A 10,278-nucleotide genomic window follows, 5' to 3' on the forward strand; every position below is an offset into this window, starting at 1 on the left:
TGTGTCTGTCACCTGTGTGTGTCTGTCACCTTTGTGTGTCTGTAACCTTGTGTGTCTGTCACCTGTGTGTGTCTGTCACCTTTGTGTGTCTGTCACCTGTGTGTGTCTGTTACCTGTGTGCGTCTGTTACCTTTGTGTGTCTGTCACCTGTGTGTGTCTGTCACCCGTGTGTGTCTGTCACCTTTGTGTGTCTGTCACCCGTGTGTGTCTGTCACCTTTGTGTGTCTGTCACCTGTGTGTGTCTGTCACCTGTGTGTGTCTGTTACCTGTGTGTATCTGTTACCTTTGTGTGTCTGTAACCTGTGTGTGTCTGTCACCTTTGTTTGTCTGTCACCTTTGTGTGTCTGTCATCTGTGTGTGTCTGTCACCTGTGTGTGTCTGTCACCTTTGTGTGTCTGTAACCTGTGTGTGTCTGTCACCTGTGTGTGTCTGTCACCTTTGTGTGTCTGTCACCTTTGTGTGTCTGTCACCTGTGTGTGTCTGTTACCTTTGTGTGTCTGTAACCTGTGTGTGTCTGTCACCTGTGTGTGTCTGTCACCTGTGTGTGTCTGTTACCTTTGTGTGTCTGTAACCTGTGTGTGTCTGTAACCTGTGTGTGTCTGTTACCTTTGTGTGTCTGTAACCTGTGTGTGTCTGTCACCTGTGTGTGTCTGTTACCTTTGTGTGTCTGTAACCTGTGTGTGTCTGTCACCTGTGTGTGTCTGTCACCTGTGTGTGTCTGTTACCTTTGTGTGTCTGTAACCTGTGTGTGTCTGTAACCTGTGTGTGTCTGTTACCTTTGTGTGTCTGTAACCTGTGTGTGTCTGTAACCTGTGTGTGTCTGTAACCTTTGTGTGTCTGTCACCTGTGTGTGTCTGTCACCTGTGTGTGTCTGTAACCTGTGTGTGTCTGTTACCTTTGTGTGTCTGTAACCTGTGTGTGTCTGTCACCTGTGTGTGTCTGTTACCTTTGTGTGTCTGTAACCTGTGTGTGTCTGTAACCTGTGTGTGTCTGTTACCTTTGTGTGTCTGTAACCTGTGTGTGTCTGTTACCTTTGTGTGTCTGTAACCTGTGTGTGTCTGTCACCTGTGTGTGTCTGTCACCTGTGTGTGTCTGTTACCTTTGTGTGTCTGTAACCTGTGTGTGTCTGTAACCTGTGTGTGTCTGTTACCTTTGTGTGTCTGTAACCTGTGTGTGTCTGTCACCTGTGTGTGTCTGTTACCTTTGTGTGTCTGTAACCTGTGTGTGTCTGTCACCTGTGTGTGTCTGTCACCTGTGTGTGTCTGTTACCTTTGTGTGTCTGTAACCTGTATGTGTCTGTAACCTGTGTGTGTCTGTTACCTTTGTGTGTCTGTAACCTGTGTGTGTCTGTAACCTGTGTGTGTCTGTCACCTGTGTGTGTCTGTCACCTGTGTGTGTCTGTTACCTTTGTGTGTCTGTAACCTGTGTGTGTCTGTAACCTGTGTGTGTCTGTTACCTTTGTGTGTCTGTAACCTGTGTGTGTCTGTCACCTGTGTGTGTCTGTTACCTTTTGTGTGTCTGTAACCTGTGTGTGTCTGTCACCTGTGTGTGTCTGTCACCTGTGTGTGTCTGTTACCTTTGTGTGTCTGTAACCTGTGTGTGTCTGTAACCTGTGTGTGTCTGTTACCTTTGTGTGTCTGTAACCTGTGTGTGTCTGTAACCTGTGTGTGTCTGTAACCTTTGTGTGTCTGTCACCTGTGTGTGTCTGTAACCTGTGTGTGTCTGTTACCTTTGTGTGTCTGTAACCTGTGTGTGTCTGTCACCTGTGTGTGTCTGTTACCTTTGTGTGTCTGTAACCTGTGTGTGTCTGTTACCTTTGTGTGTCTGTAACCTGTGTGTGTCTGTTACCTTTGTGTGTCTGTAACCTGTGTGTGTCTGTCACCTGTGTGTGTCTGTCACCTGTGTGTGTCTGTAACCTGTGTGTGTCTGTAACCTGTGTGTGTCTGTTACCTTTGTGTGTCTGTAACCTGTGTGTGTCTGTCACCTGTGTGTGTCTGTTACCTTTGTGTGTCTGTAACCTGTGTGTGTCTGTCACCTGTGTGTGTCTGTCACCTGTGTGTGTCTGTTACCTTTGTGTGTCTGTAACCTGTATGTGTCTGTAACCTGTGTGTGTCTGTTACCTTTGTGTGTCTGTAACCTGTGTGTGTCTGTAACCTGTGTGTGTCTGTCACCTGTGTGTGTCTGCTGTCTCTGATCTCTCGGTTTGATCTTCTCTGATCTCTGCAGACTCTGTCAGGCTGCTGAACGGTTCCAGTCTGTGTTCAGGCAGACTGCAGGTGAAGTCTAACCAGAGATGGTCCTCAGTGTGTGAAGATGACTTTGACCTGCAGGATGCAGAGGTGGTCTGTAGGGAGCTTGGCTGTGGGCCTCCTTTGCTCCTCCAGGGGGCGCTCTATGGAGAAGTGGAGGCTCCAGTGTGGAGCAGAGAGTTCCAGTGTGGAGGCCATGAGTCTGCTCTCCTGGACTGTGGAAGCTCAGGCTCAGCCAGAAGCAGCTGCTCACCTGGCAAAGCTGTTGGACTCACCTGCTCAGGTAGAAGAGGAGCTGCAGCTTTGGTTCAAACTCAGTTTGTTCTCTCACTGATGACTCTCTGCTTTCTGTTAGAGCCTGTCAGGTTGGTGGGAGGAGCCAGTCGCTGCACAGGTACACTGGAGGTGAAACACCTGGGAGAATGGAGACGAGTGATTGGCTCTGATTGGACCCTGAAGCAAGCAGCTGTTGTCTGTGAACATCTGGACTGTGGCTCTGCAGTTTATGTAGGAGAGAGAGAGGAGTCCTCAGACAGATCCATGTGGGAGATCAAACCTGACTGTGTTCAGGCTGGAGCTGCTCTGAGGGAGTGTGCAACATCAGCTCTCACTTCCTCCATCTTGGATCTCACCTGCTCTGGTAAGGTTCAATGACATCATCAATGACATAATCAGAGCTGGGTACAGTGGACATGGAGTACACCATCTCCTTTTCTTAATGACTTTTTCACACAAGAGAAAATAACATGAAGTGAATGAAAAGTGTGTAGGAAAGTTAATAAGGAGTTAGGAAAATAGAAGACTGGGGTGCAGAGGATCCGACCGCACTGAGACTCGACTCCTGAATGTCCCTGACCACAAGGTCCAGACGCTGGACTACAAAATGCATGTCTTACTTCAGCCAGATGTGTTCTCACCCATTTGTTTGATGCATGTCAAATAAAGGACCAGATTTACTGCAGCAGAAAAAACGTTTCTCTTTCAGAACAATTTAGGGAGGAGAGTATTTAAATGTATCAGCCACTTCATTCTATCATTCAAATCTTCATTCTATCACCTCAGGCATCTGTCGATGGTTAAGCCTTTTCTGTCATCCAGGCTTTTATAACCTCGTGCTTGAATTACTGCAACTCCCTTTTAATAGGTGGTGGCCAGGGCACTCTGTCATTGCTGCAACTGCTGCGGCACGGCTTTTAACTGGTAAAAGAAAAATTGAGCATGTTACTCCAGTTGTGGCCTCCTTACACTGGCTTCCAATTGAATTTAAGATCTATTTTAAAATCCTTTTACTGGTGTTTAGCTGTTTTTTACCTTTCACCTGTATATTTGTCCGATCTGCTGAAGCCCTGTCCCCCTTCATTCACTCCGGTCAGCTGTTGCTCTCAGTCCCTAAATCACAGCTGGAACTTAGAGGAGACCGAGTGTCCTCTATTGTGGCTCTGAAGCTTTGGAGCAATCTTGCTCTTCACATTAGGCCGTCTACACCAGTAGTGGTTTTTAAATCCAAGTTAAAAACTCATTTTTATTTGCTGGCCTTTGACTCAGTGGATAACTGACACTGTTATTTTATTGTTATTTATTTATTGTATGTATTATTCTTATTGTACTTTTTATATTGCTGCTGTACAGCACTTTGGTCAGCCATGTGTTGTTTTTAAAGTGCTGTATAAATAAATTATGGTATGGCATCAGAAACCTCGAAGCACAGGCCGAGGGGGCGGTGTGGCAGCAATTTTTCACACCAGTCTATTAATTAACGAAAGACCCAGACAGACTTTTAATTCATTTGAAAGCCTGATGCTTAGCCTCGTCCACCCCAGCTGTAAAACTCAGAAACCAGTCTTACTTGTTATCATCTATCGTCCACCTGGGCCTTACACAGAGTTTCTCTCTGATTTCTCAGACTTTTATCTGATTTAGTGCTCAGCTCAGATAAAATCATTATTGTGGGTGATTTTAACATCCATGTAGATGCTAAAATGACAGCCTCAACATGGCATTTAATCTGTTATTAGACTCAATTGGCTTCTCTCAAAATGTAAAAGAACCCACCCACCACTTTAATCACACTCTAGATCTTGTTTTAACATATGGCATAGAAACTGAACATTTAACAGTGTTTCCTGAAAACCCTCTGCTGTCTGATCATTTCCTGATAACATTTACATTTACAATAATTGATTACACAGCAGTGGAGAGTAGACTTTATCACAGTAGATGTCTTTCTGAAAGTGCTGTAACTAAGTTTAAGAATATAATCCACCCACTGTTATCATCTTCAATGCCCTGTACCAACATAGAGCAGAGCAGCTATCTGAACGCTACTCCAACAGAGGTCGATCATCTTGTTAATAATTTTACCTCCTCACTACGTACGACTCTGGATACTGTAGCTCCTGTGAAAACTAAGGCCTCAAATCAGAAGTACCTGACTCCGTGGTATAATTCTCAAACACGTAGCCTAAAGCAGATAACTCGTAAGCTGGAGAGGAAATGGCGTGTCACAAATTTAGAGGATCATCATTTAGCCTGGAGAAACAGTTTGTTGCTTTATAAGAAAGCCCTCCGCAAAGCCAGAACATCTTACTATTCATCACTGATTGATCTTTGTCTTGTGTGTCTGCTGTCTCTGATCTCTCGGTTTGATCTTCTCTGATCTCTGCAGACTCTGTCAGGCTGCTGAACGGTTCCAGTCTGTGTTCAGGCAGACTGCAGGTGAAGTCTAACCAGAGATGGTCCTCAGTGTGTGAAGATGACTTTGACCTGCAGGATGCAGAGGTGGTCTGTAGGGAGCTTGGCTGTGGGCCTCCTTTGCTCCTCCAGGGGGCGCTCTATGGAGAAGTGGAGGCTCCAGTGTGGAGCAGAGAGTTCCAGTGTGGAGGCCATGAGTCTGCTCTCCTGGACTGTGGAAGCTCAGGCTCAGCCAGAAGCAGCTGCTCACCTGGCAAAGCTGTTGGACTCACCTGCTCAGGTAGAAGAGGAGCTGCAGCTTTGGTTCAAACTCAGTTTGTTCTCTCACTGATGACTCTCTGCTTTCTGTTAGAGCCTGTCAGGTTGGTGGGAGGAGCCAGTCGCTGTGGAGGTACACTGGAGGTGAAGCAATTGGAAGAATGGAGACCAGTGGATGGGTATGACTGGACCCTGAAGGAAGCAGCTGTTGTCTGTGAACATCTGGACTGTGGCTCTGCAGTTTATGTAGGAGAGAGAAAGGAGTCCTCAGACAGATCCATGTGGGAGATCAAACCTGACTGTGTTCAGTCTGGAGCTGCTCTGAGGGAGTGTGCAACATCCTTTATATCTGTCTCCACCCTTGATGTCACTTGCTCAGGTAATCATCTATCAAATAATCTATGCCAGTGATTTTCTAATGTGTTCCTTCCCTGTCACAGTAACAGAAGGTGCTACGTTTCTGTTGAAAGTTTCTGCAAACTTCAAAACATTCACAGGTTGTTGATCCTCACCTGACAAGAAGCATCTCGTCCTCTTCAGAGGCCTTTTTGTTAAACAGAAGGTAGATATGAGCTTACCTTTCATTGTCTCTGTGTGTTCACAGACCTGCTCATTCAGCCAATCATCTCTGTGTCCTACTCCATGGACGGGGTCTCCCAGGCCCAGCTGCAGGGGCTTCAGGTGTTTAGGGGCTCCAGCTTCACCATCAGCTGCTCCACTCAGCCACAGTACCCTGGAGGCGCCTTCCAGCTCACCTTCACCTCCTCCATCACGTCATTCAACTACACCCAGCCAGCTGTTAATCATTCTTCACACTTCCTGTTTCCGGTCACAGAGCCCGCCCACCAAGGAAACTACAGCTGTGTTTATCACGTCTACGTTTTCTCCCATAACTTCTCCTCTGAGAGCCGTCAGCTGTCTGTGTCTGTCTCAGGTGAGCTGAAGCAGAGGCTCACACATGTTGTATAAAACCAAACTTATAAAAACTGAGTAAACAGCAGCAGAAACAATGAAGAACAGGGCACAGCATGTTTGGTTACCACTGTAAGTCTGGTTCTCTGAGCGCTCAGTAAAGATGCTCCACAGATACTGACAGCAAATTTAAAATTATGTCATTCTAATCATTATATATCAAATTATACTCCATGGCAGCATCCAAGACCGCCCATCTAGCTTCTTGATGGGTGTGATGTTCAAGTACTTGAAAATCTATATTTTTCCTTTCGCGATGATCACAGTTCAGTATCCTCATTACCAAGAAATGACCAAATGTCAAACATTTCTTAACCCATTAAATTAAAATTAAAATTAAAAATCAGGTCCTATTATGAGAATGAAACTGTGTGTGTGGTTCATAAATCCACAGTTTTAAATGTGCATTCATCTAAATAAAAACACAGTTATAATCCTGCTGTTAGTTCGGCAGGTGCGCCGTGTGTCATCTCCTGATTCTGTTTGAAGCACTTTAACAGCTGCACAGTTCACAGATTATTCTCAGAAGGGTTTAAAGGGGTTTGTCCTCAGAGCAGAGGTTCAGGTCCAGATAAACTCCACAATAAAAGACTCAGGAGGACCAACACAGCAGATCAGACAGGCAGGAAAAAGACGTCTTTACAGAGAACACAGATGAACCTGTGGTGCCAACATAGGAAACACAATCAGTATTCAGTCAGTGAAGGTGAAGAGAGAACAAGATTCAAGCAGCTCCATGTGGAGGTGATGTTCACAGATTTCTCTGCAGATTGTGTTTAATGGCAGCTGTTGGACTCGTGGTGACTGTGAATGTGTTTGATCCCACAGATCATCCAGATCTCACAGGCTTCATCATCAGAGCGCTCGTCCTGCCACTGATCCTGCTGTTGGAGAGCGTTGTTCTGTATCTCTACTGTAAGGTACTGAACACATGTTTGTATCTGAGAATGAAGCCCTGAGAGAGGAGCGATGCAGTCAGTCTGATCTATGTGTTCTTATGTCTCTCCAGACCAGCAGGGGGCAGAAGCTGGGCAGACGGGAGAACAACAAGCACCACATCACCAACAAGTGGTATACGGCTACTTGTTGTTAGGGTGTGGTGGTTAGAGAGCAAATAAGATGGGTGTGAGTTTAGCAGAATTTTCAGAGCATCTCCACCTAATGGTTGTTCCCCCACGAAGACTGGAGCTAATGCTCTGTTGTGTTGTACTGGAGGCTGAGAGGAGAAGGTTGCTGCCACGGCTAACACACACTGAGACTGTGGACTTGGAAGATAACACCCATGATCCGCCCTTGGACCAACAATGATGATGAACCAGTGCCACACTGCCATGTTGATGATGGTGCCGGTCTGCTGCTTCCTCCAATCAACTCATCACAGCCCACTGAACAGTCCATCAGAGAATCTTTAACTGCCAACCACACCTGTCAGACCAGATGTACTGTGGAAAACCCTTGAAATGACAGAAACAATCAACATGATTTTGTTCTCATGCATCTGTCTACATGACCTTCTGTGGTTACCCACGATTACAAAGGAGAGGAGCACAACATTATCCTGGGGCCCTGGAGAAGAGACGAGGCAGTTTTAATGGCACTAATACAGCAGCTGTGCCTCAGCAGAGCCATATGATTGAATTTTGTGAATCTTTCTGACTTTGGAAATTGATTATTTGTTATAATTGACAAATGAATTAATTATGACTCTTGATTTTTTATTCTGAAGAGAATGTTTTTCGAACATTAAAGTCCCAAAATCCACGAATCAAAAGGAGTCGAACCTGCACTTTAACCAACTTATCACTGAACTCAGAGAAGGAGACTGGCCTTTCTCATTTTCTAAAAGTTGTATGTTACTGACCAAGAATTTGACTTTTGAATTATAATTTTGATTCCTTATTGGTTTAAAATCTTTTGCTTTATTGACTTTTAATGAAGTGTTTTGCTAATTTCATGAGAGCGTTGCTTATTTTCCACAAACAAAATTATTTTCTAATAACAGATAATAAGAAAATGTTACAATATTACTGCTATCCTTCATTCTGTATAAAGATTTTTTTCTCACTTTTGTAATTAAACTCTTTATTGGAAGTGTTCCCAAAACCATGAAATGCTTTCAAAATGTTGTAATTATAAAATGTTTATTAGAGCACACAGTGTGTGTAGTGATGCAGTTAAATATTAAGTGTCCTTCAAAAAAGTTTGATGAGAGCCGTTGGAGAGCAGTGCCAGTGATGCAAGCACAGTTCTGTAATCTGCCAATAGAAATGCTGTGATCAGCGAGTGCAGAACTAAGAATGGACTTCATTGGCATATTTACGTCGGATGTGGGAGGAGCCAGTTTTTACAGCACATGCAGCAGTGTTATTTCAGTTCTGTGGTTTTGTTGTAACCTGAGTGGAAATCCCTCGACCAGCCCCAGTAGCCACAAGTAACAGTTTCTCAGTAACTTTATAAATAATTGGAAGTTTAGAGATTAGCCTGAATAATCCAGGGAGGGTGTGTTTGTAAGCTGAGAGAAGATATTGTCTATTTTAAAGTAGCCAGATAAAATAGACTGATTTATATCAGAGAGAAGCGAGAGGGAGATGACAAGATGACTCTGAGAAATCATCTCCATGTTTTTGTGTTTTAAACTGATAGAACTAGTATAGAAAACATTTTTGCATATGTCTGTGATGGACAGCTGCAATTAAACATGTAATTAAAGGTACTGGAGACAGTTACCTGTCACAGCTGTGCATGTCTTTATCAACAATCGTCAGAGCCAATCAGTCAGTTCAACAAAAACCACGAGGAAAGAAATGAGGCTACAACAAAAACAGGAGGCGCAGGACCTGAAAGAGGAGCAGCGAGGTGAGTACACATAAAAAACATAAAAGTTAATGAAAATAATGAGACTGATAAAAAGTGTCATTCGTGACGGCTGAGTGTGGAAGAGTTTTTACAGCACATACTCAAATTCACAAGAATTGATTAGAGATAAAGAAGCCGCACTGAGAAGTCAGTAAAGCAACTGAAACTGAAATGAAAGCACGGCATAAACTGAGGTTCTGAATTTGAAGTCAGAGATGGGAGACCAGGTGACCAATCATACCACCACAGAAAAGCTGCAGTAACCGATTTAAAAGCAGCCTAAGCTGGCTGGAAAACCTTTAGAGAGACTGACTGGACTTGGGTGACGTGCTGGAGAACCACATCCTGCTAAAAAAACCCAAAACTAACAAAAAGAGTGTGATCTGTGTCGAGCTGAACGTTGTGTGGGGGGATATTGATCCATGTGGATGCCATCTAAGCTGGTGAGGGGCGTTAGCACAGACTGCTGCTCAGCATTACCGTGATCAGAAATGGTGTGTGTAAATGACACAGTGACAACAAGTGACGATGCATGAGCAGTTTTCGGTGCAGTGGTCAGCTGGAGTACACTGGTTGAAAAGTACCGGGACGGCATCCAGCGCAGTGAGGTTAGCAGACATCCCGGTGCTGCAGGAAAGTGCAGAGATTTTTGAAAAGGAAGCCAAAGGTTGTCACAGCCACTCACCTTCTGGGCTCTATTGAAGCTGCTGTCTCTCTTCCCCTCCGTTTCTCCCACTCCTGATCAACATTTGTGGGAGTGCATGTGTGGCTCCTGCAGCCACTGCTCCATGCTGTGTGCGAGTCACCATTTAGGGCGACTTTAATTCAAGGAGCTTTACACACGGTTCCGGTTTTTGGAAGATAAACTCTGGAAAACCTGTGAGCTGCTGGTCTGCTGTGTTTGTGCCCAGCCAGAGACATTCTGTATTTTTGCTTTGACAGAGTGTTTTCTTTCTGGTAAGAGTGGGCGATTTTTATTTTAACCTTTGACACATGACCTCTCCTTGTTTCCTTTTCTTAATTATAGTTTATTTGCTTCCAGTTCAGTTACAAATAAGAGTTTTTGTTTGCTTGGGTCTGGCGCTACACCCCACGACCCCACCTTTGACTTTCATTTGACAGATCATAACATAAGTCGGGGTTCATCCAGGATATATTTGTGTAAACAGGACATGTCATTGCAAGCATAAGCAGTCACTGGGTCTTTCTCTTAGCACAGAGACCAGCTGTAGCAGCAACATAGTAAGAGGTG

The 10,278-nt window shown here is 44.6% G+C and overlaps 1 protein-coding gene across 1 annotated transcript in view; it reads left to right on the top strand.

Annotated features, from left to right (window-relative positions):
* The window catches only part of LOC116314219 (scavenger receptor cysteine-rich type 1 protein M130-like), a 35,941-nt gene extending 27,749 nt beyond the window's left edge, over positions 1 to 8,192 (top strand). Inside the window, exons 6-12 of the mRNA XM_039598316.1 lie at positions 2,227 to 2,532; positions 2,605 to 2,889; positions 4,915 to 5,220; positions 5,293 to 5,577; positions 5,803 to 6,132; positions 6,999 to 7,090; positions 7,180 to 8,192. Coding sequence (XP_039454250.1) covers positions 2,227 to 2,532; positions 2,605 to 2,889; positions 4,915 to 5,220; positions 5,293 to 5,577; positions 5,803 to 6,132; positions 6,999 to 7,090; positions 7,180 to 7,263 — 1,688 coding nt within the window. The 3' untranslated portion in view covers positions 7,264 to 8,192. The remainder of the gene's footprint in view (positions 1 to 2,226; positions 2,533 to 2,604; positions 2,890 to 4,914; positions 5,221 to 5,292; positions 5,578 to 5,802; positions 6,133 to 6,998; positions 7,091 to 7,179) is intronic.
* Positions 8,193 to 10,278: the final 2,086 nt, after the last annotated feature.

The sequence above is a fragment of the Oreochromis aureus genome, linkage group 14, assembly GCF_013358895.1.
Source record: "Oreochromis aureus strain Israel breed Guangdong linkage group 14, ZZ_aureus, whole genome shotgun sequence".
Lineage (NCBI taxonomy): Eukaryota > Metazoa > Chordata > Actinopteri > Cichliformes > Cichlidae > Oreochromis > Oreochromis aureus.